The 27,536-nt window shown below is 41.3% G+C and overlaps 1 protein-coding gene across 1 annotated transcript in view; it reads left to right on the plus strand.

Annotated features, from left to right (window-relative positions):
• LOC118470456 (GRIP1-associated protein 1-like) overlaps nt 1-27,536 on the plus strand; it is a 38,082-nt gene that overhangs the window by 533 nt on the left and 10,013 nt on the right. The window contains 23 exon segments of the mRNA XM_055012628.1: nt 5-101; nt 104-154; nt 470-633; nt 717-750; nt 4,124-4,290; nt 7,032-7,079; nt 7,181-7,212; nt 7,748-7,795; nt 7,880-7,979; nt 8,115-8,192; nt 8,420-8,512; nt 9,582-9,623; nt 10,229-10,270; nt 10,832-10,873; nt 11,984-12,118; nt 14,204-14,299; nt 14,367-14,477; nt 15,142-15,243; nt 15,343-15,456; nt 16,386-16,463; nt 19,810-19,905; nt 22,262-22,318; nt 23,438-23,537. Coding sequence (XP_054868603.1) covers nt 5-101; nt 104-154; nt 470-633; nt 717-750; nt 4,124-4,290; nt 7,032-7,079; nt 7,181-7,212; nt 7,748-7,795; nt 7,880-7,979; nt 8,115-8,192; nt 8,420-8,512; nt 9,582-9,623; nt 10,229-10,270; nt 10,832-10,873; nt 11,984-12,118; nt 14,204-14,299; nt 14,367-14,477; nt 15,142-15,243; nt 15,343-15,456; nt 16,386-16,463; nt 19,810-19,905; nt 22,262-22,318; nt 23,438-23,537 — 1,927 coding nt within the window.

A 27,536-nucleotide genomic window follows, 5' to 3' on the forward strand; every position in this document is an offset into this window, starting at 1 on the left:
ACAGATCGAGCAGCTGGAGCAGGAGAACCAGGGCCTGAAGGAAGGGGGTGGAGCCTCAGCAGCCAGCCCACCACCTAACCCCGCCTCCAGCCCCGTAGATGGGAGCTGCTCCGCCTCCAGGCTGAAAACTCCACCCTGCAGAAGAAGATGAAAGGTGGGTTACAACAGAACACTTGGACCTGAGACACTGGATTACCCGTTTATCTGTTATTTATTTATCTATTTGTTTATTTACTGGATTCAGGCACAAGAAGCTTTATTTATGTTCCTTTAGTCTGTTTTTAGATTCACGAATAAAACTACTTCTTTGATTAAGAGACAAACATAAGAAGACGTCCTCAAAAACTGAGACCGAACAAGAAAGAGACTAGAGAGGGAGGCCACCAAGACTCCTATGACTCCTCCTAAGATGGCTGTACGTACAGAAGCTGTCACATGACTCTGACTCTGCACTGTGATTGGTTGACAGCCCTCCAGGAGCGTCATGACAAAGAGCTGCAGAGGCTGGCGGTTGCTCAGGGCAACCAGGGCGTTGCCACGGAGACTGACGGGTCAGCTGGCCCCAATGGAGTCTCTGATGTCACAGGGGGAGGGGAGGAGCCGATGGGGGGACCCAATGAGAGACTGGAACAGGTGAGTGACCAGGTGTGACTTTAGCCTGTTTTATTTATTTGTTTATTTAAGTTTAAATACAGTAAACGTGTTTTTTTCTTCAGACGGACTCCCAGCCAACAGACAAACAGCTCCACGGTGAGTTTCTGTCATTTATCAGGTTTAATTTAAGGATGAACTCCTCTTCTGTCATGTGATGTTCAGTAACTACCTGAAACAGACACACCTGGACTGTTCAGATTGGTTTAATTAAAAGATAAATTGTATATAAATCATGTCCAAAGATGAAAATATTGATCATCATGAAGTTTATAATTGCACATGCTAAGAACCAGGATTCATCCTCCTCAGGTTGCAGCTTTGCTTTCTGCAGAAAACCGTCACTGAAATCCAACTTCTAAAGAAATGTGCTGGATTTCCAGTGTCATACGAGGGAATTATTTAATTATTCAGTAAAATATCTCATCTACAGACTGCAGGGCTCCAGATTAACGTCCTCATTTGGTCGTACCACGTCACATATCACTAGCTAAATATTCTCTGATCAATGGATACTACAATTTACTGATGTTCCCTAAACGTCCCACGGTGCATTCTGCTACTATGAGCTCAGACAGGATTGTTTTTGTTCAACGTTGGTTCAAAATGCAAAAAAAACACAAAATGTAAATCTAAAATGTCAAAAAAAAATTGTCCTGAATAACAAAAAACTTCTCCAGAATGATGCAAAATGTGTCGTAATTATATACAGTTACTGAAAATGACTCAGAACTGAAGCAAAAATTGCTTAAAGTGTTTCCACAATTACTCAAAATTTGCCAAAAATATATCAACATTTGTTCAAAATGAGAAAACACTGAGCTAAAAACACTCAGAAGTGCCTAAAATGACAGAAAGAATGCTGCTGAGTTACTTAAAATCTGTCCGAAATGACTCATTTGTTCAAAACGCAACCAAAACCCCAAATCAAAATCTAAAATGCCCCAAAAACTGCCCTAAATAACCAAAACTTGTCTAGAATGATGCAAAATGTGTCTGAATTATATAAAGTTACTGAAAATGACTCAAAACTGAAGCAAAATTACTTGAAGCTCGTCTAGAATGAGTCAAAAATTGGCCAAAAGATTTCAAAAAAGCTGAGCTAAAAGGACATTTAAGTGTGTAAAATAACAAAAAAAATGTTCAAAGTTACTTAAAATCCATCCAAAATTATTTAACATCTGTTCAAAATGCAACCCCCCCCCCCAAAAAAAAAAAACACTAGATCCAAAAATTGTCCTAAGTAAAAAAACTCAGCTGAAAAGATACAGAAGGGTCTAAAAAAATGAAAAAAGTATCTTCAAATCTGTCCAAAATGGTTCAATGTGTGAAAACTAAATTTAAAATGCCAAAAATATTGCCCTAAATACTTGTCCAGAATGATGCAAAATGTGTCTGAATTATATAAAGTTACTGAAAATGACTCAAAACTGAAGCAAAATTACTTGAAGCTCGTCTAGAATGAGTCAAAAATTGGCCAAAATATTTCAACATTTGTTCAAAATGAAAGAAAAAAAACTGAGCTAAAAAGACTCAGAAGTGTGTAAAATAACAAAAGAAATAAATCTGAAATTATTTAACCCTCGTGTCGTCCTGCGGGTCAAATTGACCTGTTTTAAAGTTTGAAAATGTGGGAGAAAAAATATATTTTCACAGTGAAACTACTGATGTCCACATTTTCAACATTCTTGGGAAATTTTTGAGCATTTTTTGGTGGAAAAGAAGAAATATTAAAAATCTTTCTTAAGAACATTCACATAAAAATCAACCAAAATCCAGCGAATTTTGCTGGATTTTGGTTGATTTTTATGTGAATGTTCTTAAAGAAAATATTAGAAGTTTTACTGATATATATGGAATCACTTTAGATATTTTTAGGATTTTTTTGGAAGATTTTTACTCATTTTTTGAAATTATTTACAAGAATTTTCTTGGCACATTTGGGGACTTTTCTTAAAAAATAAAACTTTTAAGGGAAACTTTTAAGGAATTATTGGAATTTTCTTCCTGAAGGTTTTGCAAATGTTCGGAAATTTGGGGATTTTTTTTTGCAGAATTTTGTTTTTTTTTCAGACAAGGACATAATATTTTTGGTGCCAGTAAATGAGGACAACAGGAGGGTTAAAATCTGTCCAAAATGACTCAGCATCTGTTCAAAATTTTCAAATAAAAAAAATCTCAGACAGGTGTGTGACCAAACTTGGGCGTTCTAAAGTCCGATATTTCTTCTCCATGAGCTGTTTTCATGTCTGCAGCTCTGCAGCTCACAGGAAAACCACATGTTGAAGCTATAAAGGCTCTGCTGTGGTTAACACCAGTTAGAGCGACACAGAAACGGCTCAGTGATCATCATGAGATTTTACCTCTCTGACAGTCTGGAGCCCTGAACTGCAGGATCAGCTGCTAATCTCAGTTATATTCTAATCAGTTATTTCAGCTTCATCCACATGGTTTTTATTGTGTGAGTGCAGAGAAACTGTTTAACTAAAATTATCATTTATTGATTAAAACCAGATCCAAAATGTGGTTTATTTTAAATATATGACTTTCTGTGTTGTTGTTTTAAACTTTTCCATCTGCATGGACTCAATAAATGATGGATTATGTTTGAATGAAGCTGATGAGTGATGAACTGATGGTTTATGAGGAGAACATCTTCCTTTAGTTTTCATGTTTGTTCCTGATGAGCTTCTGTGTGCCTCGATGTAAACCCTCGGCTTCATGAGTGTAGAGCAGCTAGCTGGTCAGGGCAGACACACACTGAGCTGGAAACCAGTTTAACCAGAATGAAACTCTTCTGGCTGAGCTGCAGAACAAAAACCCAGTTAGAACCATCCACCAGTTAGATCCATCCACCAGTTAGATCCATCCACCAGTTAGATCCATTCACTAGTTAGATCCATTCACTAGTTAGATCCATCCACCAGTTGCTTTTGATTTTAAATTTTTAGATTTTTGTATCTTGTGCCAAGTTTCGTTTTTAAATCTTCTAAAGTTTTCCACTAAGATCTCCTAATAATTGTTGAATTCTACCAGACGACACGTTTTCTGCCAGTTTCTTAAAACACAACATTTTATCCAGAGTCCACGTCCCATTAGTCCCATTATTCCCATTAGTCCCATTATTCCCGTTAGTCCCATTATTCCCATAAGTCTCGTTAGTCCCGTTAGTCCCATTCGTCCCATTATTCCCATTAGTCTCATTAGTCCCATTAGTCCCATTATTCCCATTAGTCCCATTAGTCTCATTTGTCCCATTATTCCCCTGATTCCCATTAGTCTCATTCGTCCCAGTATTCCTGTTAGTCCCAGTAGTCCCATTAGCCCCATTTAACACGGAGGTAAAGATAGGTGGAGTCCAGGTTAACGAGGTGTCAGTGAACACATCTTGTCCGTTACCTCCACCTGTAGCTGCAGCCTCAGTGTGTGTCTGTCCTAACGGCTGCCCTGCTGTGTGCGGCGCCCCCTTTAGGCCTGTCAGAGACGAGCGTAGAGGAGATTGTAGCTAAGCAGGCAGCGCTAGGCTGGTCGGCTGCTCTCTGTCCAATAACTCACTGCTTTGGACCAGAGCTGGAGATGAAACTGAGCACCGAGCAGGAGGAGAAGAGGCTGCTGAGGGAGCAGATCCAGCACCTGGAGGTAACTGACACACCTGGAGCATTATACACCTGTACTAATACACACCTGGAGCATTATACACCTGTACTAATACACACCTGGAGCATTATACACCTGTACTAATACACACCTGGAGCATTATACACCTGTACTAATACACACCTGGAGCATTATACACCTGTACTAATACACACCTGGAGCATCATACACCTGTACTAATACACACCTGGAGCATTATACACCTGTACTAATACACACCTGGAGCATTATACACCTGTACTAATACACACCTGGAGCATTATACACCTGTACTAATACACACCTGGAGCATTATACACCTGTACTAATACACACCTGGAGTAACACACCCCTCTACTAACACACCTGTACTAATACACACCTGGAGTAACACACCTGTACTGATACACACCTGGAGTAACACACCTGTACTGATACACACCTGGAGTAACACACCAGTACTAATACACACCTGGAGTAACACACCCCTGTACTAACACACCTGTACTAATACACACCTGGAGTAACACACATCTGTAATAATACACACCTGTACTAACACACCTGGAGGTGCTAAAACACACCTGGAATATAACACACACCTGTACTAATACAGCTGTACTAATACACTCGGAGGTAACCAACACACCTGGAGTAAAACACACACGTAATAATGCACACCTGGGATATCACACACCTATAATAATACACCTGTAATAGTACACCTGGAGGTAACCAACACAATACACCCACCTGGAATAACACACACCTGGAGCGTTGTACACCTGTACTAATACACACCTGGAGTACCACACCTCTACTAGTACACCTGAAGGTAACCAAACATACACACACCTGTAATAATACACCTATAGTAACACACCTGGAGGTAACCGGCACAATACACACACCTGTACTAACATACACCTGTAATAATACACATCTGAAGCATTATACACCTGTAATAACACACAACTGTACTAATAGACACCTGTAGGTACTGAACACTCACCTGGAATATCACACATTTGTACTAACACACCTGCAATAATACACACATGTAATAATACATACCTGTACAATCACACACCTGTAACATTACACACCTGTACTAATTCACCTGTAGCAACACACCTGGAGGTACTGAACACACACCTGTATTATCACACACCTGTCACTACACACCTGGAGGTACAGGACCAGAACACACACCCTAGAAACTGTTACACACCTGGACTACAATACACACCTGGAGTAACACACACTTTGGTACCACCATACACCTGGATGTATCTGACAAAGAGCAACAATCCTGTTGTATGCATACCTTGCAATATAACACCTAATATCACACTACCTGTAACAACAGCACCTGGAAGTTCTGACTCGCAGCACACACCTGGAGTAACACACAACTACAAGTAACACATCTGTACTAATACACCTGTAGCTGACCACACCTGAGCAGGTGAGGATTTACATTTGACCACTCTGGTACCATTGCCACTGCAGGACTTGATGACTGTAATAGAAGTTTTTATGTTAAATGTGTAAAAATTTCCGTCCCAGTTTATTGTAATTCTAAAGTCCTGAACCTCAGCAGAAACTCAGACATGAAATATAGTAGAAATATCAGATTTAGATCATACATGATCGTAGTTTAGAGTCCTCTAGATAGATACTTTATTAATCCAGAATTCAAAAGTTTACATGGAATTTTAAGTTTCTATCACAACTTTCAAATTGCACATATCTTTTGAAACATTAAGATGCACATTAAAATTACATTAAGATGTGTATATTCCCCGTTAACTTTATTATTAGAATAATGACTTTTTATGACTAATTATAAGGTAGCCACATGAATTATAGCCTCATTACTTAATACTACTTGTAGAATATGAATAAAGAACTGATATTCTGCTAATAAACAGCTGGTTATTGGTAGCATAAAGTTAATATTAATGTATGTATTTAGGTTTTGTGCTGCTTCTTTAGCTTTGAGTTGATGTTTTGCTGCTCCACAGAATGTAGAGTCTGAATGGTGGCAGATGAAGCAGCCACACTGAAGGCAGGAAACTGATGAATTCATGACGGGAACATGAAGGGCAGCTGGCCAACGGCAAAATGATTCACCGAACAGCTGCTGGAAACTCAGACGCTCCGTTTATCATGTTAGAGTGGAAAAAAATGGAAAAATCAATCATCAGAAACCTCTTCAGAACCATCTGGGTTCTTCATCTCCAGTTAACTTTATTAATGATCAGAGTTCTACCTTAATACTGGGAATATCTCCAGGGTTCCAGTCCTCGAAGTCCATAGAGGAGAACGTCCCCTGGAGAAAGTTCTAGAGTAGACCCAGTGAACAATTTACAGTTGTTGGTAGGTCTACTCTAGAACTCTGAACTAGAGTTTACTGACAGTGGAAGTGGGCCGAACACTGAACCATGAGGAACTCCACAAAGCATCTTTACTTAGAAAACCAGCGTTCTCCACAGAGAACATTATAATCTCTGATCTTTACTGTCATCAAAACACCAAAGGTTCTGTCACTGAGAGCAAATGCTGCAGATTTCACTCTTAAACTTGTTTTATTAACCTTAGAAACAGGAGTTAGTAGGTGCTCATGATGTGAAAAAAGGTGTTTTTCGTTGTTACAATCTATTTTAACTGGTTCTGTAAGACTGAGCAGCAGCAGAAGCTTTATTCTGTAACCTGAATGTCTGTCTTCTGTCTACCTGTAGGCATCCAAACAGGCTGAAATCACCAAACTGCAGGAGGAGATTACCAAGGTGAATACATCCAGACAGGGAGGATTTAAACCATGTTATTTCAGTTTTCACAACACAAAACAACAGCGTTCTAATTATGATTCTGTTTGTTTGTTCTGCAGCTGACTGACAAGTTAAAGAAGAAGCAGGAGAGGTGAGAAGCTTCATGACCTAAAACCTACTTCTGATCAGAAACAGGAAGTGCAGACAATAGTGTAGTACTCCACAAGTACTTTGATTTTCAGACTTGGGTGTATTCAGTTCTTTTGTATCTGTAATGTAGTCTTTATACTTCTGTAGCACCAGACGTCATTTACAAGGTTCCTGATTTTAGACCTTAGACTTGGCTTTGTTTAGTACTTGTATAGATACACAGACACCTGTAGTTCCAGACTTTATTTAACAGATTCCTGATTTTACACTTGACTTTTTATCAGTCATGTTGCTTCGTAGACATTTATAGGACCAGACTTCACTCATTAATGTACCAATTTTACTTCATTCAGTCCTTGTTTGGATGTACATCTATAGTACCAAACATCATTCTGACTTTATTCAGCTCTTGTAGCCCAAACTTTTTATATCCTTCCTTGCTGTTAAACATCCAGCTAATCATTTTCTATCAATCAGTACCAACTCCACGTCCGTCCAGTTTGTTCCAACTGATGGTTAAAGTTTGTTGTTTTCAGTTTCCAGCGTCTGCAGACGGAGAAGGAGGTTCTCTACAACGACAGCAGGTCAGAACCACAGTAGTACTCTAAATCTACTGCTGGTACTAGTAGTACTGAGGGTTTACAGAACGTGTCCCTGTTCCTCTGCAGGACAAAGATCGATGAAATCAACCAGAGGAAAGAAGAAGAGCTGAAGGCCTCGAACATCAGGATCCAGAAGCTGCAGACGGACCTCATGGCAGCCAATCAGGTGAGAGCTCCACTATGAAACAGCCTTCTCCTGGTTCTGTTTGGCTTTTATCGTTCCACTCTGCAGACGGTTCTTCTAGAACCTACAGACTTCTAGAACCCAAAGTGACCAAGCTGTGGTTGTGTTTCTGTTCAGACGACAGCAGAACTGAGAGAACAACTGCAGAGCAAAGAGAAGGAACATGAGGTGGCTCTGCACACCCTGAAAGACCAGGTAAGACCAGCACACGGTTCTAGATAAAGAAGGAACCCGGCTAGAAGAACGTCTCTGCTCTCTGTGTGGTTCTGACCTACTGTGTCCTCCTTATCCTCTCTTCTTCTTTTTCACCTTCGGTTTCTGTTCTTCTGTTACTTCTGCTTCCTCTTGCTGATTGGTTCTCCTTTCTGGTTCCTCTGCTGTTCTCTCTGCTGCCTCCTGCCTGCGGTATGACGGTACTGCAGGTAGCCAATCAGAGCGCAGTGAGTCAGGAGCAGGTGGACAACATCCTGCAGGAGAACGATGCTCTGAGGACAAACCTAGCTGCTCTAGAACAGGTAACAAACCTGGGAGAACCTCATCCAGAGAGGTGGTACTAAACCTCTGTTCTGTGCACTACCATCCATGCATAAACTAGGTAAAACACCTGGAGAACATCACATAGAACCATCACCATCCCTTCATCTCTGAGGACCTACCTAGCTGCTGTAGAACATGAAACCAACCAGAAGAACATCACTAGAACTATGTAATCTCTGAGGACTGAACCTCGTTGGTTTAGGAAAAGGAATAAAAAACGGGTTCTGTGACTAAACTAACCCGAACATTGAACCTTTAATTTACCCAAACCTGCAGCAATGTTCAGTTCTAACTTGAAAACTGTGTGCTGTGGACTAACGTAGCCCCCACAAAATAGGTAAAATACCCGGAGAACATTACGTACACCACAATAGTGTTCTGAGTGTTCTAGATCAGTTCCTGCAGAACAGGTTGTCAAGGACTTTGCTGTTTAAGCATAAACAGAGTCACGTTCCACACTGGATCCGGTTCAAGACAGTGGGTTTATTAAATAATCCTGCAGCATTCCTCTGACAACTAATGTCAATGTTCTTCATGAACCTTTTAGAACATGTTCTGAAATTAAAATCCTACACCGATCTTCTAAAGACAAATATCATGGAGTTAAGAAATATAATTGAGAACTTCGGTCCCAGAATAATGTGTCAGGAGCTGATTTTATACTTGGAGAACCCAAAAGAATGGTTCTAGAGGTCTTGTGAAGAATAATTTATAGCTTGGCCTTACAACAGCCTTGTTAAATCTAACATCCCCATAACGGGTTGCTCACATTTACAGTTTTAGAACCCTGACCTTAGAACCTTTCATGCAACTTTAGGGCTGGTACTGCCACCTAAAGGAACCATGAGCAAATAACACATCATACCTAGAATGTCAAAAAACAGTTTTACAAGTACTACTCTTTCAGTGGAAGAATAGAAACCGTATCTAGAATCAGTTTTATGTTTAAGGTTCTCGTTGCCCATCACGTCTGGTTTTTACGGCAGTTTAAATTTGACTCCAGAGATTTATCTAGAACTCAGTGTGGAACTATAACCACTCTTTCAGGAGAACGGTACTCTTGGGGATGATCTGTGTGCACTTGAGCAGGTAATTATATCTCAATAGAACCCTCCTGTAGAACCTTAACTGAAAGATAGATCCTAAGAACCAACAGACTTCCCCCAGAACTGGGTGAACTCTATTGGTTCTAGTAGAAAGCTTGACATTTAAAAAAAAACATAACATGTATCATGACCTGCCCAGAACCCAAACCTAGAATACTGCTGTAGTTCTACTTAGAGTACCAGCAGCAGAACCCTTTATGATGCCTGGAACTGAGTAGCTGGACTGAAGAACCAATAATAACCTGAACCGACATGTTCCCTTAGAACCCGACACAGTGACCCGTTCCTTTCAGTAACCACACCACCTGAGGAGCTGTAGATTCTACTAGTAACCTAATTAGAACCTAAATGCAAACATGTATATTTACAGAACAGGAAGTTTAGAACCCTGCTATTCTAGTACCAGTCAGTAAATGAATTATCTTAACTCAGCCTCCATCAGCAACAGTAGATGGAACATAGATCATAGAACCGTTCTGTGTGCTGCTTCCCAATGCTTTAATAAGTTCTTCTAGACACAGCGCTGAAAACCTGTGTTTTATTTATGGTAATAGCTAGTTTTAATATCACTGTGAACACATATTACAGGAGAACCATGCTCTGAGGACCGAAGCGTATGCATTAGAACAGGTAACTGTATGTTAGAACCCTTATCTAGAACCCTAACGTCAGACTGATCGTTTTACCTGATTTAGTTCCCCAGAGGTTTATTGGTTCAAGGACTGAGCTTGACACCTTTAAAAAATCACATGTAGAACTTCCCTAGAACCCCAACTCAGCCTGCTAGTCTGAGTTCAAGATACAGAACATTGTCTGGAACACAGCTGTTGTCAGAACTCTGAACTGAGCAGTTAGTTTTAAGCTGAATGTTGGACCAGAATACTGACCGAGAACTAGAATGCTGACCTAGAACGTGCCACAGTTTCCAGATCCTTAACCCCAACACCTGAAGAGCCGTAGAGTCGACTAGAACCCTAATTAGAACCTAACTGCTTGAGATATATATGATTTAATTTAGGAACTCGGTTTAGATCTAGTCTTTATTCTTTAAAAGAAATCATAGAGGTGAAGTTCTTAACTTTCTGTCTAGAACATTCTAGACAGATTAGCTTCTCCTAGAGGCGGTACCTAGAACCTGTTGTCTATCTATTCTAATGGCCTCCCTTAATGACTGTGGAACACATATTTCAGGAGTACAATGCTCTGAGGACTCACCTGTGCGCTCTTGAACAGGTAATTGTTTCTTGACTAAGAACCTTAAAGTAGCTTGATGCTCAGAGCCTAAATTAGTTTCCTAGAACCTCCTCTAGAATCCTTTAATTCTGTTTGGAAATTAGCACAAAGCTTGGTGCCCTAAAAATAACAGGTAGAACCCAAGTAGAACCCTACGTTAGTCTAATGTGTGCTCACAGGACGAACCCCGAGCCAGAAACCTGATCAAGAACCCCAAGTAGTGTTGAGTTCCTTAAAGAACAACTTTAGAAAGGCTTGAATAACCTTGATTTAACCGTCAGTGGAGAACTCAGAGTTTGAGAGTTTGCATTCCAGGAGACTTTAATAGTTCTGACTAGAACTCTCTCAGAGGACGACTCTCTGAGACGCTGTTGTTAACTGCAAAACTGTTCCTAAACAATCCATAGAACCCAAGTTTCTTCATAGTGAAGGAACCTCAGTAGATTGGAGGGACTTACCAGGCTTTAGACTCAACCAGAACGTATTACTCAGATCTGTTTAATTGCTGGATTTCATTTTTTATGATAACAATCACCAGACTCATCTTTCAGCAGCAGCTCTGATATCTGAGGTTCTCCAGTAAATCTGAACCTCTATTGTGTTCGTTTTCTCTGTGGAACCTCGACAACAGATTGAGAACGCGGTGGATAATATCTGATACCAGCAGTAAATATGAGATCACGTTCCACTTCGGTCCTGATTTAATTTCTCTGCTGTTGTCAGGAAAAACTGTAACATTACAAACATTTTTAGAGTATAGGTTAGGTTTGTTTTTAAAAAGTAGTCATAAGGATCAGCTGCCATGATACATGATCTGTGTGGTTGTTTTAACCTATAGGAGCAGATTTTATGAACTTTATTAGTTAATTAATCACATCTTCAGTCAGATATTTCCTCCAGTCTTCATTCTGGTGCTTCCTGGTTCATCGTCTGCTATCCTTCATCGTTTCCCTCCTCATGATCCATCAGATTCTTATAGAAGCTCCTCATGATCCATCAGATTCTTATAGAAGCTCCTCATGATCCATCAGATTCTTATAGAAGCTCCTCATGATCCATCAGATTCCTGTAGAAGCTAGAAGGTGACTGACGTTGTGTGAATGTGTGCAGATCCAGACGGTGAAAACTCAGGAGATGAATCTGTTGAGGGAACAGCAGGAAGCTCTGACGGCCGAACTGCAGCAGAGACGAACCGAACAGGAGAACCTGTTGGCTCAGAGGGACGACCTGGACTCTCAGCTGCAGGTACCCGAGTTAACGGAAGATTTATCCAGAAATAAACTACAGAACCTGAGACAGTCACCACCAGACCTCGTCAGGGTCAGAGGAGTCTTCATCTACAAGAACTTTAGTGTCTTTGATCCAGAAAAACCAAGATAGAAGATAATAATCAGTGATCTTTACACTGTCGGTAGGTCTACTCTAGAGCTTTCTCCAGTTGTCGGTAGGTCTACTCTAGAACTTTCTACAGGGGATGTTCTCCTTTCCTGCTTCCAGTCTTTACGTTTACTTTCTTGCTTGAGGAAAAACACACCTGAGTTCTGGTAATAGTCGATGTTTTGAATTATTTTGGGCAATTTTTGTCAGATTTTTGTCATTTTAGCAATTATTGAGTCATTTTGAATCTTTTTTGTTTCACTTTAGAATACTTTTGCCTTTTAAATCATTTTATTTTTGAGTAATTTTGCAATTTGTGATACATTTTTTTAAAAATAATTTTGTTATCTTTGATCATTTTTATGTAATATTGGACAACTTTTGTGTAATTTTGCACACTTTCTGAATCATTTTCAAGACATACTGAGTAATATCTGCAACTTTTCTATAATTTTTAACAATTTTTGAGCAATTTTGGAAAAATCTTGCGTAATTTGGAGCAATATTCTAGTTTTGTCCTGTCATTTTGAACATCCAGTTTTGGTTTGGTGTGTTTTTGGAAAGGTTTCAAGGGAATCTGGATACGTTTGAGGTATTTTTAACAATTTGGATGTTTCCATTCATTTTGGACACTTTTTTAGTCATTTTCAATAGTTAATTTTTGTTTAATTTTGAGTCATATTGACACAGTGAATCTTTGTGGTCCATTTTATGAGTAATTTTTGACCAGTTTTCAAGTTTTGGGTCATCGTGGAAAAATTTCTAGGTGCTTAGTGTCGGTGTTTGAGGTCATTTGGTTGAAGTTTTGGTTCCATTTTGAGTTGTTCTGGAAACAAATCCAGACAGTTTGTATCAGTTATTTTGGACAGATTTTTGTCATCTTGGTAAAACTAGGCACCTGGATGGATGTAAAACTGATCTGGTGTCAGTTTTTATCAGAATTCAGATGTGTTTTTCCTCCTAAATGTCATGGTTCTATCTGCTGGACTGATGAAATTCATTAAGAAGTGATAGAACTGGACCCACCTCTATGGACTTCAAGGACCTGGAATGTTCTAAGTGAGACTAAACTTAAAGACTGGAAGCAGGTAAGGAGAACGTCCCCTGGAGAAAGTTCTATAGTAGACCTACCGACAACTGGACAAAGTTCTAGAGTAGACCTCCCGACAACTGGAGAAAGTTCTAGAGTAGACCTACCGACAACTGGAGAAAGTTCTAGAGTAGACCTACCGACAACTGGAGAAAGTTCTAGAGTAGACCTACCGACAACTGGAGAAAGTTCTAGAGTAGACCTACCGACAACTGTCCAGTTGTCAGTAGGTCTACTCTAGAACTTTCTCCAGGGGACGTTCTCCTCTATGGACTTGAAGGACCTGGAACCAAGATAGTTTTTGTTCTTTTTGAGGTGATTTTGTGTCATTTTGTGGTAATTTTGGCCGTTTTGTAGTTATTTTGCTTGTTTTTTGAGCCAAATTTGAGTTTTTGTCGCAATTTCACCTGTTTTGAGGTAGTTTTGGTCCTTTTTGTGGTAAAAATTTGTCCGTTTCTGTGGTGATTTTCCATGTTTTTGCTGGCTTATTTGGATGTTTCAGAGTCATTTTGGCTCTTTTGGGGGGTAATTATGCAAGTTTTTTGTTCCAGATATAAATTTTTGCCACAATTTCGCCTGTTTTGTGGTGATTTTGAGCATTTTTCCTGTCATATTTGAATCTTTTAGGGTAGTTTTGGCTCTTTTGGGGGTGATTTTGTATCTTTTTGTTGTAATTTTGGCCCTTTTTTGATGATTTGATAACTTTTTGTGGTAATTTTCCAGCTTTTTTAGTCATTTTAGTTGCAGTTTTTCCCAGAATAAATAAATATTATCAGGTTATTATCGATTCTGGTCACATCACAGAACAAACTCTGTGAATGTCTCTTCTCATGAGTCTAACCTGGTTCATGGTTCTCCATCAGGAGTCGAGTTTCGCCAACAGGAAGTTGTTGGAGCAGCTGACGGAAGAAGGTCAGGAGAAGGAGAAGCTGCTGAGGGAGCTGGACGAGGCCAAGAAGGTAAACAACAGCAAACAACAACACAGGTCTAAACAACCACACAGACTAACTGGTGATTGTGTGACAGACGGCGGAGAAGAGGAAGTCGATGCTGGACGACATGGCCATCCAGCTGAACCAGGAGAAGTCCGACCACAAGGAGGCGCTGTCAGACCTCAAACTGCAGCACGAGAAGGAGGTGAGAGAGGAACTACTGCTGCTTCTGTTTCTTCCTCTTCTAGTGTTTTTGTAGATCAGATCAGATGGAGATTTTTTTTAATTCTGAAGAAACTCTCGTGAAATGACAATAACAATACTAAATGCAGTGACAGATGGAACAGTTATAAAATAGAAATATGATTATAGTCGATTAAAAGTAGAATAAAAAACAATAGTAGTCAGTGATTCTACTCTGATATTCTACATTATGAAATCATTTCTGATCCCATTGTTTTTTTTTCTTGCTGAATTTTTGTTTTTATTATTTTCATCAGGTTTTTAGTTTTTTTTTATTTTCTGATTTAAAGGTTTTCAAAACACGAGTTTCATTAAGTTTTGTGAAAAAAGTCTCAATAATTTCATTGTTTGGTTTATGTCTCCTGTCCTTGTCTCCTCTCCTTGTCTCCTCTCCTTACATCCTTTCCTCATCTCCTTGTCTCCTCTCCTTACCTCCTTGCCTCCTCTCCGCCTCTTCTTACTTCCTCTTCTCATCTCCTTACCTCCTCTCCTTACCTCCTTGTCTCCTCTCCTTACCTCCTTGTCTCCTCTCCTTACCTCCTCCATTTACCTCTTTGTCTCCTCTCCTTACTTCCTTGTCTCCTCTCCTTACTTCCTCTCCTTACCTCCTTGTCTCCTCTCCTCAGGTCCTGGGGGTCAGGGCTCGCTATGAGAAGGAGCTTCGAGGTCTCCATGAGGACAAGAATCGATCTGAGGAGGAAATCAGACAACAGCTCCGAGACGAGAAGGTGAGGAGTTTATATGTTTGTTTATTTACATTTGTATTTGTTTATTTACATGTTTGTTTACATGTTTGTTTGTTTATTGACATGTTTACTCGGTTGTAGGCCCGGTCCAAGGAGCTGGAGTCTTTGCAGCCTCGGCTGGAGGAGCTTCAGGCTCAGGTTCAGTCCATGGAGGGAACCAAAGGCTGGTTTGAGAGACGACTGAAGGAGGCAGAGGTTGGTTACCGTTAGTTACCGTCTGTAAACAACTAACCACCAGGACTGACTGGTTAGTTACCGTTAGTTACCGTCTGTAAACAACTAACCACCAGGACTGACTGGTTAGTTACCGTTAGTTACCGGCTGTAAACAGCTAACCACCAGGACTGACTGGTTAGTTACCATTAGTTACTGTCTGTGAACAGCTAACCACCAGGATAGATTGGTTAGTTACCATTAGTTACCGTCTGTAAACAACTAACCACCAGGACTGACTGGTTAGTTACCATTAGTTACTGTCTGTAAACAGCTAACCACCAGGACTGATTGGTTAGCTACCATTAGTTACCGTCTGTAAACAGCTAACCACCAGAACTGACTGGTTAGTTACCATCTGTAAACAGCTAACCACCAGGGCTGACTGGTTAGTTACCGTCTGTAAACAGCTCTAACCAGTACTGACTGGTTAGTTACCGGTAGCTACCGTCTGTAAACAGCTAACCACCAGAATGGACTGGTTAGTTACCATTAGTTACCATCTGTAAACAGCTAACCACCAGAACGGACTGGTTAGTTACCATTAGTTACCGTCTGTAAACAGCTAACCACCAGGACTGACTGGTTAGCTACCATTAGTTACCGTCTGTAAACAGCTAACCACCAGGACTGACTGGTTAGCTACCATTAGTTACCGTCTGTAAACAGCTAACCACCAGGACTGATTGGCTGGTTACCATTAGTTACCATCTGTAAACAGCTAACCACCAGGACTGATTGGCTGGTTACCATTAGTTACCATCTGTAAACAGCTAACCACCAGGACTGACTGGTTAGTTACCGTCTGTAAACAGCTCTAACCATCAGGACTGACTGGTTAGTTACTGTCTGTAAAGTCTGTCAACTTCAGAAACTGAAGCTGTTGACCTGCTGGTTTGTTGTGTGATCAGGAGAACATCGAACAGAACTCTCTGCAGCATCAGGAGGAGGTGGAACGTCTGCAGAAGGAGCACGGTGTCCAGCTGCAGGTACCCAGCTTCAGATTTAACCGGCTTCACATCTCAGAAAAAGCCTTCTGTGGGGAGTTGAAGTCTCAGAAACAAACAGTCGACTCTCTGATGACAATAATACGCGTAGTGGCTAATGTTAGCTTGTTAAGGCTAATGTAGTGGCTAATGTTTTATTCTGTAGGCTAACTTAGTGACTAATATTTTATTCTTTAGTCTAATATAGTGGCTAATATTTTACTCTTTAGGCTACTATTGTGACTAATATTTTACTCTTTAGGCTAACGTTGTGGCTAATAGTTTACTCTTTAGGCTAGCGTAGGGCTGATGTTTTCTTGTTTTATGGCTCTCATCCAGGTTGTTTTGTCCTCATTAGATCCTTGTGTTGCTTGTACTCTCAGATGTCCATCTCTTTGGATAAAAGCTAAATTAAACTGTAGAATAATAAATGCACCGGGTGAGGGTGGATTTTCTATAGTAAATAAATACATATATGTAGTATACATGTACAGGGCTGATCAGTCTGTAGTAGAACAGGGAAACCTCCTATAATCAGAGCAGACAGAATCTGTAAACACTAACCTCATTACCATGTGGTGCTCTGTGTGTTCCCAGCATGCACTGGGGCCCAGAAACCATCATTTAATGTGATCTGCAGAGTCCTGGTTTCTGTCTGCATTGAGCTGCTGTGTGAGATAAATACTGACGTTGGTTTCCACGGAGCTCATGTGATTCCAGATTCTCTCTCTCTCAATAAATCAGGTTCAGGTTCTGTTGATACTCAACAGGTTTGGAAGCAACTCATGATGACCCAGATCAGAACCTGGAGACAGCCTCAGAGGGTGACGTTAGCGGTACAGCAGCTCATCTGGTTCATTTCACCTCACTGTAGTTTCCTTTTTCTTCACTGTAGTTTATTATAACTCACTTTAGTTTCATTATAACTCACAGTAGTTTAGTTTTACCTCACTGTAGTTTCATTTTTCTTCACAGTAGTTTCATTTTTAGTTCTTTCTGATGATTGATTAGTTGTTTCTGGTGATTGATTGGTTGTTTCTGGTGATTGGTTATTTCTGGTGATTGATTAGTTGTTTCAGTATCAGTGTAAATACTTATAGATACCTACAGTGTGTGCAGGCGCGTGTTGTCGGAATTGGAGGTTTCTAATTAAAGCATCTCCATGGTAACCGGGGAGGCCAGGTTGTGTTAACAGCAGATCAGAGCGGAGGAGGCTCGTGTGACAGTAAAGGATGAGTTCCTGTGTGTTCAATAACCAATAATCACCATAGAGACAGGAGTCCTCCCAGCCAATCAGAGGACAGGACTCTTCAGGGAGCGTTTCCTCGGAGACTCTGATGATTAGTGAGAGTTTTATCTTAATAGGAAAAGTTAATTAAGGATGGAGGGGTCTAATTAGTGGGCAGGACGCAGGTACAGTTCAGAGTAATCAGACTGGAGAATGATTTCAAGAAAAAAAACAGCAGAATGTGTTTTTACATCCCTGGATGAGTCTGTTTGTCCTGAGTGTGCATCAGTTTGTGTTGATTTAGTGTTTCTGTGTTACATTTTGTCTATTTTTCATCTCTTTCTGGTCATTTTGTGTGTTTTCGGTCATTTTATATTCAGCTCTGGTTAATTTTACGTCTTTTTCTGGTCTTTTTTATGTATCTTTTCCGATGTTTTTTCTCTTTGTGTTTCTGATCATTTTGTGTGTATTTGCTGTCTTTTTGTCAATTTTTTGTTGGTTTTTGTGTCTTTTTTGTGCCATTCTGCATTTAGAAGCCCTTTTATGTGTCTGTTTGCATTAAATCTGCATCAGTTTGTGTTTATTTAGTGTCTCTTTGTGTTTGGTTCTGTCTCTCTGTGTTCATTTTGTGTCTGTTTTAGCCAGTTTCATCTCTTTCTGGTCATTTTGTGTGTTTTTGGTCATTTTGCATTCAATTTTAGTTACTTTTATATCTTTTTTTCTGGTATTGTTATGCGTCTTTTTAATTGTTTTGTTTCAGTTTGTTTTCGTTTTGCTTCAGTTTCAACCTCTTTCTTGTCATTTTTGTGTCTTTGCTGTCCTTTTTTCTTCATTTTTTGTTGGTTTGCTTGTCTTTTTCCCATTTTGTGTTTAGCAGCTGTTTTGTGTGTCTGTTTGCATTAAATCTGCATCAGTTTGTGTTTATTTTGTCTCTTTCTGTTTGGTTCTGTGGTCAGTTTGCATCTCTTTATGGTGTTTTTGTGTATCTTTGCATGTTTTTGTCGCCATTTGAGCTTCTTGGTCTTTGTTTTGACAAATTTTTCATGTCTTTTGTGGTTGTTTTATGTCTGGACATTTTTGTGTTTGTTTTGTCAGTTTTCATCTCTTTCTGGTCATTTTGTGTATCTTTGCATGTTTTGTGCTTCTTGGTCTTTGGTTTGACACATTTTTCGTGTCTTTGTGGTTGTTTTACATGTGTTTTTATAAATTTTGCGTATGTTTTAATCAGTTCTCTGTTTTTGATCATTTTGTGCATATATATGTTCATTTTGTGTCCCTAAATATGTATAGAGGATGAACTTTCTGTCTTCATTTGAGAGTAAACAGCTTCTGTCGTCAGTTTTTAGTGCAGCAGCGTCACATCTGAGTCATGCTGAGTCTTTAAATGTCGCCGAGTGAAACCCTGAAGAATCATTAAATATTTTCATCAAATAAACTGTCAGTCAAACTTCACCGGGTGGATTAATTTGATGTTTCTCTGGCTATCATTGTACTTTCATTTTCTTCACAGTAGTTTCATTTTTCCTCACTATAGTTTAATTTTTCTTTACTGTAGTTAAATTTTTCTTCACTGTAGTTTTATTTTTCTTTACTGTAGTTTCATTTTTCTTCACTATAGTTTCATTTTTCTTTTCTCTTTTCATTTTTCCTCACTATAGTTTCATTTTTCTTTACTGTAGTTTAATTTTTCTTCTCTGTATTTTTATTTTTCTTCACTGTAGTTTCATTTTTCTTCACTGTACTTTCATTTCAGTCAGTAAAACTTCTCCAGGTGGGTTAATTTAACGGTTCTCTGTCTCTCAGAAGCCGTTTGTCGTCTTTGTTTCGCTGTAATCGGTCGTGAGCTCCTCAGAATTGAAGCACAGAGCTGTTTGTGTGTTGCTGATTGAGGTGTGCGACATTACAGGGAATTAAGCGACTCCTGCAGAATTACAAGCTTTTTTCTGTCTCTGTCAGCCGCTGCTGCTTTTAATGTCGATTTCAGTCAAATTAATTAGCGGCAGGAGATTAGAGGGGAATTAAAAGCAGGTCATCTTCCTGCATTAATCCCTCGGTCAGCTGCATTAGGAGCAACGGGGCATCGCTGGAGGAGAAGTTTGAAGTCTGGTTGTGTCTCTGCAGGAGAAGCAGGAGGAGATGGAGGGACTGAAGCAGCAGCTGGTGGAGGTGGAGAAGCAGAAGGACGAACACGTGGACGCCATCGGGAAACTCAAACAGGTAACAGCTGAAGGTGGAGGTCAGAAGCTCCAGGTGATGGTTCGGTTTCTGGGCTGGTTTTGATCCTCGGTCCTCTCAGGTGACTCTGAAATGGCAGATAAAAGCCGACTTTGAGGCTTTGCTTTCTAACCTTTAGGCCTCTCTCACTTTGAACACAGCAGCCGTGGACCTTTAGAACGCTCCAGAACGCTCTCTGATCTCTGTGTGCTTCAAATCTCACATTAGAGTCTTTATTGTCGAGCTCTTTGTGATGTCGACTGTTCAGGAGTGTGTTACTGTAGAAGGTGTTGCTGCCACAAGAATAAAAAATAGTTGATCAGTTTCCACTTTAGACAAACTCTGCAAGTTAAGACATTTATCACATTATTATGGAATATTGAGTGACAGATAAAAACAATGAACATAAAGAGACACAAAAAGAACCACAAAGAGATGCAAAACAACCACTAAGAGACAGATAATGGCCACAGAGACACAAAAATGATGTAAAACAACTACTAACATGCAAAATGATCAGAAAAAGACAGAAAATGACCACAACGAGATGAGTAATGACCACAAGGACAAACAAAACGCCTGCAACAGACACAAAAACGCCACAAAAAAACCCACAAAGTGACATACAAATGCCACAAAATAACTGCACAGAGACATAAAACGACCACAAAGAGACAAACAGCAACCATGAAGAGACACACAAAATTACCACAGAGACGCAAAAATGTCACAAAACAATCACAAAGAGATGGAAAAAGACAATAAAAAGTCACAAAATTACCACAAAGACACAAAACTACCAGAGACACAAAACATCTGCTAACACAAGAATGCCACAAAACAACCATTAAGAGACACAAAACAAACACAGAGACAAAATTACCACAAAGAGACCGCAAAGAGACAAAAATGACCACAAAGGCACATAAAATTACCACAAAGAGACAAATAACTACCACAAGAAGACACAAAAATCTGAATCTGATTTAATTTCTCCTCCATCTGAGTCTCAGTGTCTTCCTGGCGCTCTGCTCCCAGAGCTCCTGCTACTCTAATACCTGTCTGGAAGTCCTGTTATTTAACTTCTCTCTAACTCTCTACCTGGAGCTTCATGTTGGAGATAAAGGAGGAGATGAAGGAGGAGATGAAGGAGTCACAGGGAGGTAAATCTGGAGGAAGCTGCAGGAGCTCTGGGAGCAGAGTACAAGGAAAACACTATGAAGAGGTCCAATTTAAATCACAGTTTTAGACTTTTACACCTTCAGTCATGGCACCACATTTTGGAAAACTGTGAAAAATGTCCCAACAAAGATTAAAGACAATAAAAAGCAGCTAAAACCTGTCATCTGTGATCCACTGTGGGTCTGGTTACTGAATAATTCCTGGAATGATGGACCAGTTAGTGGACCTGTTGGTGGACCAGTTGATGGACCAGTTGGTGGACCTGTTGGTGGACCAGTTAGAGGACCTGTTGGTGGACCTGTTGGTGGACCAGTTGGTGGACCTGTTGGTGGACTAGTTAGTGGACCTGTTGGTGGACCAGTTGGTGGACCAGTTAGTGGACCTGTTGGTGGACCAGTTAGTGGACCTGTTGGTGGACCAGTTAGTGGACCTGTTGGTGGACCTGTTGGTGGACCAGTTGGTGGACCTGTTGGTGGACTAGTTAGTGGACCTGTTGGTGGACCAGTTAGTGGACCTGTTGGTGGACCAGTTAGTGGACCTGTTGGTGGACCAGTTAGTGGACCTGTTGGTGGACCAGTTGGTGGACCAGTTGGTGGACCAGTTAGTGGACCTGTTGGTGGACCAGTTGGTGGACCTGTTGGTGGACTAGTTAGTGGACCAGTTGGTGGACCAGTTAGTGGACCAGTTGGTGGACCAGTTGATGGACCAGTTGGTGGACCAGTCGGTGGATCAGTTAGTGGACCAGTTGATGGACCGGTTAGTGGACCTGTCGTTGGACCAGTTGGTGGACCAGTTGGTGGACCAGTTGATGGACCAGTTAGAGGACCAGTTAGTGGACCAGTTAGTGGACCAGTTGGTGGACCAGTTGATGGACCAGTTGATGGACCAGTTAGAGGACCAGTTAGTGGACCAGTTAGTGGACCAGTTAGTGGACCAGTTGATGGACCAGTTGATGGACCGGTTCGTGGACCTGTCGTTGGACCAGTTGGTGGACCAGTTAGTGGAACAGTTGGTGGACCAGTTAGTGGACCAGTTAGTGGACCAGTTGGTGGACCAGTTAGTGGACCAGTTGGTGGACCAGTTAGTGGACCAGTTGGTGTTTCTGCTCCATGAAGATCCTCAGAATCAGTCCCACGTGAGAACTGAGAGGAATTAACTGAATGTGTGTTTATTACAGGAGATCAAAGACACCGTGGACGGACAGAGGATCCTGGAGAAGAAGGGGAGTGCAGCGGTGAGTTTACCTGTCTGTCTGTCTGCCTGTCTGTCATTAACCTGTCTGTCTGTCTGTTATTAACCTGTCTGTCTGTCTGTTATTAACCTGTCTGTCTGTTATTAACCTGTCTGTCTGTCTGTCATTAACCTTTCTGTCTCTCATTAACCTGTCTGTCTGTCTGTCTGTTATTAACCTGTCTGTTATTTGCCTGTCTGTCTGTCTGTCTGTCATTAACCTGTCTGTCTGTTATTTACCTGTCTGTCTGTCATTAACTTGTCTGTCTGTCATTAACCTGTCTGTCTGTCTGTTATTAACCTGTCTGTCTGTCTGTCTGTTATTAACCTGTCTGTCTGTCTGTCTGTTATTAACCTGTCTGTCTGTTATTTACCTGTCTGTCTGTCTGTCTGTCTGTCTGTCATTAACCTGTCTGTCTGTTATTTACCCGTCTGTCTGTCATTAACCTGTCTGTCTGTTATTTACCCGTCTGTCATTAACTTGTCTGTCTGTTATTAACCTGTCTGTTATTAACCTGTCTGTCTGTCTGTCTGTCTGTCTGTTATTAACCTGTCTGTCTGTCATTAATCTTTCTTTCTGTCTGTCTGCCTGTCTGTCATTAACCTGTCTGTCTGTCTGTCTGTTATTAACCTGTCTGTTATTTACCTGTCTGTCTGTCTCTGTCATTAACTTGTCTGTCTGTTATTAACCTGTCTGTCTGTCATTAATCTTTCTTTCTGTCTGTCTGCCTGTCTGTCATTAACCTGTCTGTCTGTTATTTACCTGTCTGTTATTTACCTGTCTGTCTGTCTGTCTGTCATTAACTTGTCTGTCTGTTATTAACCTGTCTGTCTGTCATTAATCTTTCTTTCTGTCTGTCTGCCTGTCTGTCATTAACCTGTCTGTCTGTTATTTACCTGTCTGTTATTTACCTGTCTGTCTGTCTGTCTGTCATTAACTTTGTCTGTTATTAACCTGTCTGTCTGTCTGATGGAGGAGAATGTGAAGATGAGAGGAAGTTTCTTTGCAGAGCAATTTGAGAGCAGCCGTGCATGGAAAATAATAATTAGAAAGTAAATCTGTCTGTGTGGTTGTGTGTCTGTTTGTGTGCCTGTTTGCGTAATTGTGTGTGTTTGTGTGCAGCTGAAGGACTTGAAGCGGCAGCTGCAGCTGGAGAGGAAGCGAGCCGATAAACTGCAGGAGAGACTCCAGGAGATTCTGACCAACAGCAAGACCAGGACAGGTAAACACACCTGAGACTGTGATGTAGAAACATACCGACCAATGAGGGAGAAGAAACAGAAACAGCAGGAAGGAGACACAAAATGACAAGAACGAGACACAAAATGACAAAAACGAGACACAAAACGACAAAAACAAGGCACAAAACGACAAAACCGAGACGCACGATGAGAAAAATGGGACTTCTGAGGAGGTTAATGACCTGAAATGTTCCACCTTTTAGTCGTAGGAGCTTCAGGAGAAACCAACTGGACTTCTCTGGAAGATGTTTCGAGAAACGTATTTGGTTTCTCCTGAAGCTCATCCAGGTCCTGGTGATCGTAGGAGCTTCAGGAGAAACCAAATACGTTTCTCGAAACATTTTCCAGAGAAGTCCAAGTTGGTTTCTCCTGAAGCTCCTACGATCACCAGGACCTGGATGAGTTTAGCAGGAACAGGCACCATGACAAAGACCTCTCAGGAGGTTAATGACGTCCAACCAGAACTCAGGTGTTTCAGACAAGCCACAATCTAACAGGAATTCTTATTGCCGAGTCGTTGCAGGAACCAAGTTCGTCCCAGAAGTCGTGTTAAGACAAGTTCTACCAGCATGTGTTTGCTGTACTTCACTAAAATTTAAAATTGCTCTATTATTGGTGGTTTAATATTTGCATCCTTAGTTCAGTGGAGTGGATCTGGTGGTTCCTGAAACCCTCCACCTGGACGTTTATACAACTTCTACCAGAAAACCGCTTTTCTGATGCTACAGCTGCAGGTTATTGATCAGAACCTGAAGTGAAACTCACTGAGGATTTAAATCTGCTAAATGGACGACGCTCCTTTAAATGGTCCTCTAGGAAGAGTGTGTGTGTGTGTGTGTTCAGAGTGTGTGTGTGTGTGTGTGTGTGTGTGTGTGTGTGTGTGTGTGTGTGTGTGATGGTAACGTGACCGATGGGTCCGATAATCGGCGGCGTGCTAACCTCTGCATCAGGAGGTTCTGGCTCAGTCCGGAACCTTCTGCTGAATATTTAATGCAGCACTCTGGTTGGACACACTGGCGTCTGCTGCACACACACACACAAACACGCACACACACACACACAAACACGCACACACACACACACCCACACACACACACACACACACACCTACAGAACTTCTGTTCTTTGTATTTCTGAGACCGATTTTCTACAGTTTTCTACATACACACTCTGAACACACACACACACACACACACAAATAAAACACACACACACACACAAATAAAACACACGCACACACACACATACAAATAAGCACACACACTGAACACACACTGAGTGCAACGCAGGGCCGTCCTCAGCTTCTTTCATAATCTATGAGCTGCTGAATGTTTAAAAGCTCTTCAGCACAAACCTGAGAATCAGACATTTTAAAGTAGCCTACTTATGCTGCTGCACCTGCCTTAAAGGGACGGCCGGGTTCGTAAAGGGACAGTCTGCTGCCTTAAAGGGACGGCCGGGTTCGTAAAGGGACGGCCGGGTTCGTAAAGGGACAGTCTGCTGCCTTAAAGGGACGGCCGGGTTCGTAAAGGGACGGCCGGGTTCGTAAAGGGACAGTCTGCTGCCTTAAAGGGACGGGCGGGGTTCTTAAAGGGACAGTCGGGATCTTAAAGGGACGGCCGGGTTCTTAAAGGGACGGTCTGCTGCCTTAAAGGGACGGGCCGGGTTCTTAAAGGGACGGGCCGTGTTTTTAAAGGGAGTCTGCTGCCTTAAAGGGACGGCCGAGTTCTTAAAGGGACAGCTGGGTTCTTAAAGGGACAGTCTGCTGCCTTAAAGGGACAGCCGGGTTCTTAAAGGGCCGGCTGGCTTCTTAAAGCGACGGCCGGGTTTTTAAAGGGACAGTCTGCTGCCTTAAAGGGACGGTCCGGGTTCTTAAAGGGATGGGACGGGTTCTTAGAGGGACGACATGGTTCTTAAAGGGACAGTCTGCTGTTTAAAGGTCTCTCCACACTGTGTGATTTTTAAGTCTTCTGAGTTCCCAGCTTGCCTCACTGTACGACATGAATCTAATAATCTTTGAAGTTTGCTCTGTGCAGCCTGAACGATGAAAACGCAGCTGAATCTCAGCCTACGATGTACGTGAGTCGAAGTGAACGAAGAATAAAATGTCATCAGCGTGCGCCGTCCGTCCAAGAAAAATAAACAACCGAAGCATAAATGGAGCTCCTACAATCACAGGGAAACGAGCCAAACATGAACACTACAATCACAGGGAAACTAGCCAAACATGAATGGAGCCCTACAATCACAGGGAAACTAGCCAAACATGAACCCTACAATCACAGGAAAACTAGCCTGACATGAACCCTACAATCACAGGGAAACTAGCCAAACATGAACCCTACAATCACAGGGAAACTAGCCAAACATGAACCCTACAATCACAGGGAAACTAGCCAAACATGAACCCTACAACCACAGGGAAATTAGCCAAACATGAATGGAGCCCTACAATCACAGGGAAACTACCCAAAGATGAACCCTACCATCACAGGGAAATTAGCCAAACATGAATCCTACAATCACAGGGAAACTAGCCAGACGTGAACCCTACAATCACAGGGAAATTAGCCAAACATGAACCCTACAATCACAGGGAAATTAGCCAAAGATGAACCCTACAATCACAGGGAAACTAACCAAACACGAGCCCTACAATCACAGGGAAACTAGCCAAACATGAACCCTACAATCACAGGGAAACTAGCCAAACATGAACGGAGTCCTACAATCACAGGGAAACTAGCCAAACATGAACCCTACAATCACAGGGAAACTAACCAAACATGAACCCTACAATCACAGGGAAACTAGCCAAACATGAACCCTGCAATCACAGCGAAATTAGCCAAACATGAACGGAGTCCTACAATCACAGGGAAACTAGCCAAAGATGAACCCTACAATCACAGGGAAACTAGCCAGACATGAACCCTACAATCACAGGGAAACTAGCCAAAGATGAACCCTACAATCACAGGGAAACTAGCCAAACGTGAACCCTACAATCACAGGGAAACTAGCCAAACGTGAACCCTGCAATCACAGGGAAACTAACCAAACATGAACCCTACAATCACAGGGAAATTAGCCAGACATGAATCCTTCAATCACAGGGAAGCTAGCCAAACATGAACCCTACAATCACAGGGAAACTAGCCAAACATGAACTCTACAATCACAGGGAAACTAGCCAAAGATGAACCCTACAATCACAGGGAAACTAGCCAGACATGAACCCTACAATCACAGGGAAACTAGCCAAAGATGAACCCTACAATCACAGGGAAACTAGCCAAACGTGAACCCTACAATCACAGGGAAACTAGCCAAACGTGAACCCTGCAATCACAGGGAAACTAACCAAACATGAACCCTACAATCACAGGGAAATTAGCCAAACATGAACGGAGCCCTACAATCACAGGGAAACTAGCCAAACATGAACCCTACAATCACAGGGAAACTAGCCAAACATGAATCCTACAATCACAGGGAAACTAGCCAAAGATGAACCCTACAATCACAGGGAAACTAGCCAAACATGAACTCTACAATCACAGGGAAACTAGCCAAAGATGAACCCTACAATCACAGGGAAACTAGCCAGACATGAACCCTACAATCACAGGGAAACTAGCCAAAGATGAACCCTACAATCACAGGGAAACTAGCCAAACGTGAACCCTACAATCACAGGGAAACTAGCCAAACGTGAACCCTGCAATCACAGGGAAACTAACCAAACATGAACCCTACAATCACAGGGAAATTAGCCAAACATGAACGGAGCCCTACAATCACAGAGAAACTAGCCAAACATGAACCCTACAATCACAGGGAAACTAGCCAAAGATGAACCCTACAATCACAGGGAAACTAGCCAGACATGACCCCTACAATCACAGGGAAACTAACCAAAGATGAACCCTACAATCACAGGGAAACTAGCCTGACATGACCCCTACAATCACAGGGAA

Source organism: Amphiprion ocellaris, chromosome 8 (assembly GCF_022539595.1).
Source record: "Amphiprion ocellaris isolate individual 3 ecotype Okinawa chromosome 8, ASM2253959v1, whole genome shotgun sequence".
Classification (NCBI taxonomy): domain Eukaryota; kingdom Metazoa; phylum Chordata; class Actinopteri; family Pomacentridae; genus Amphiprion; species Amphiprion ocellaris.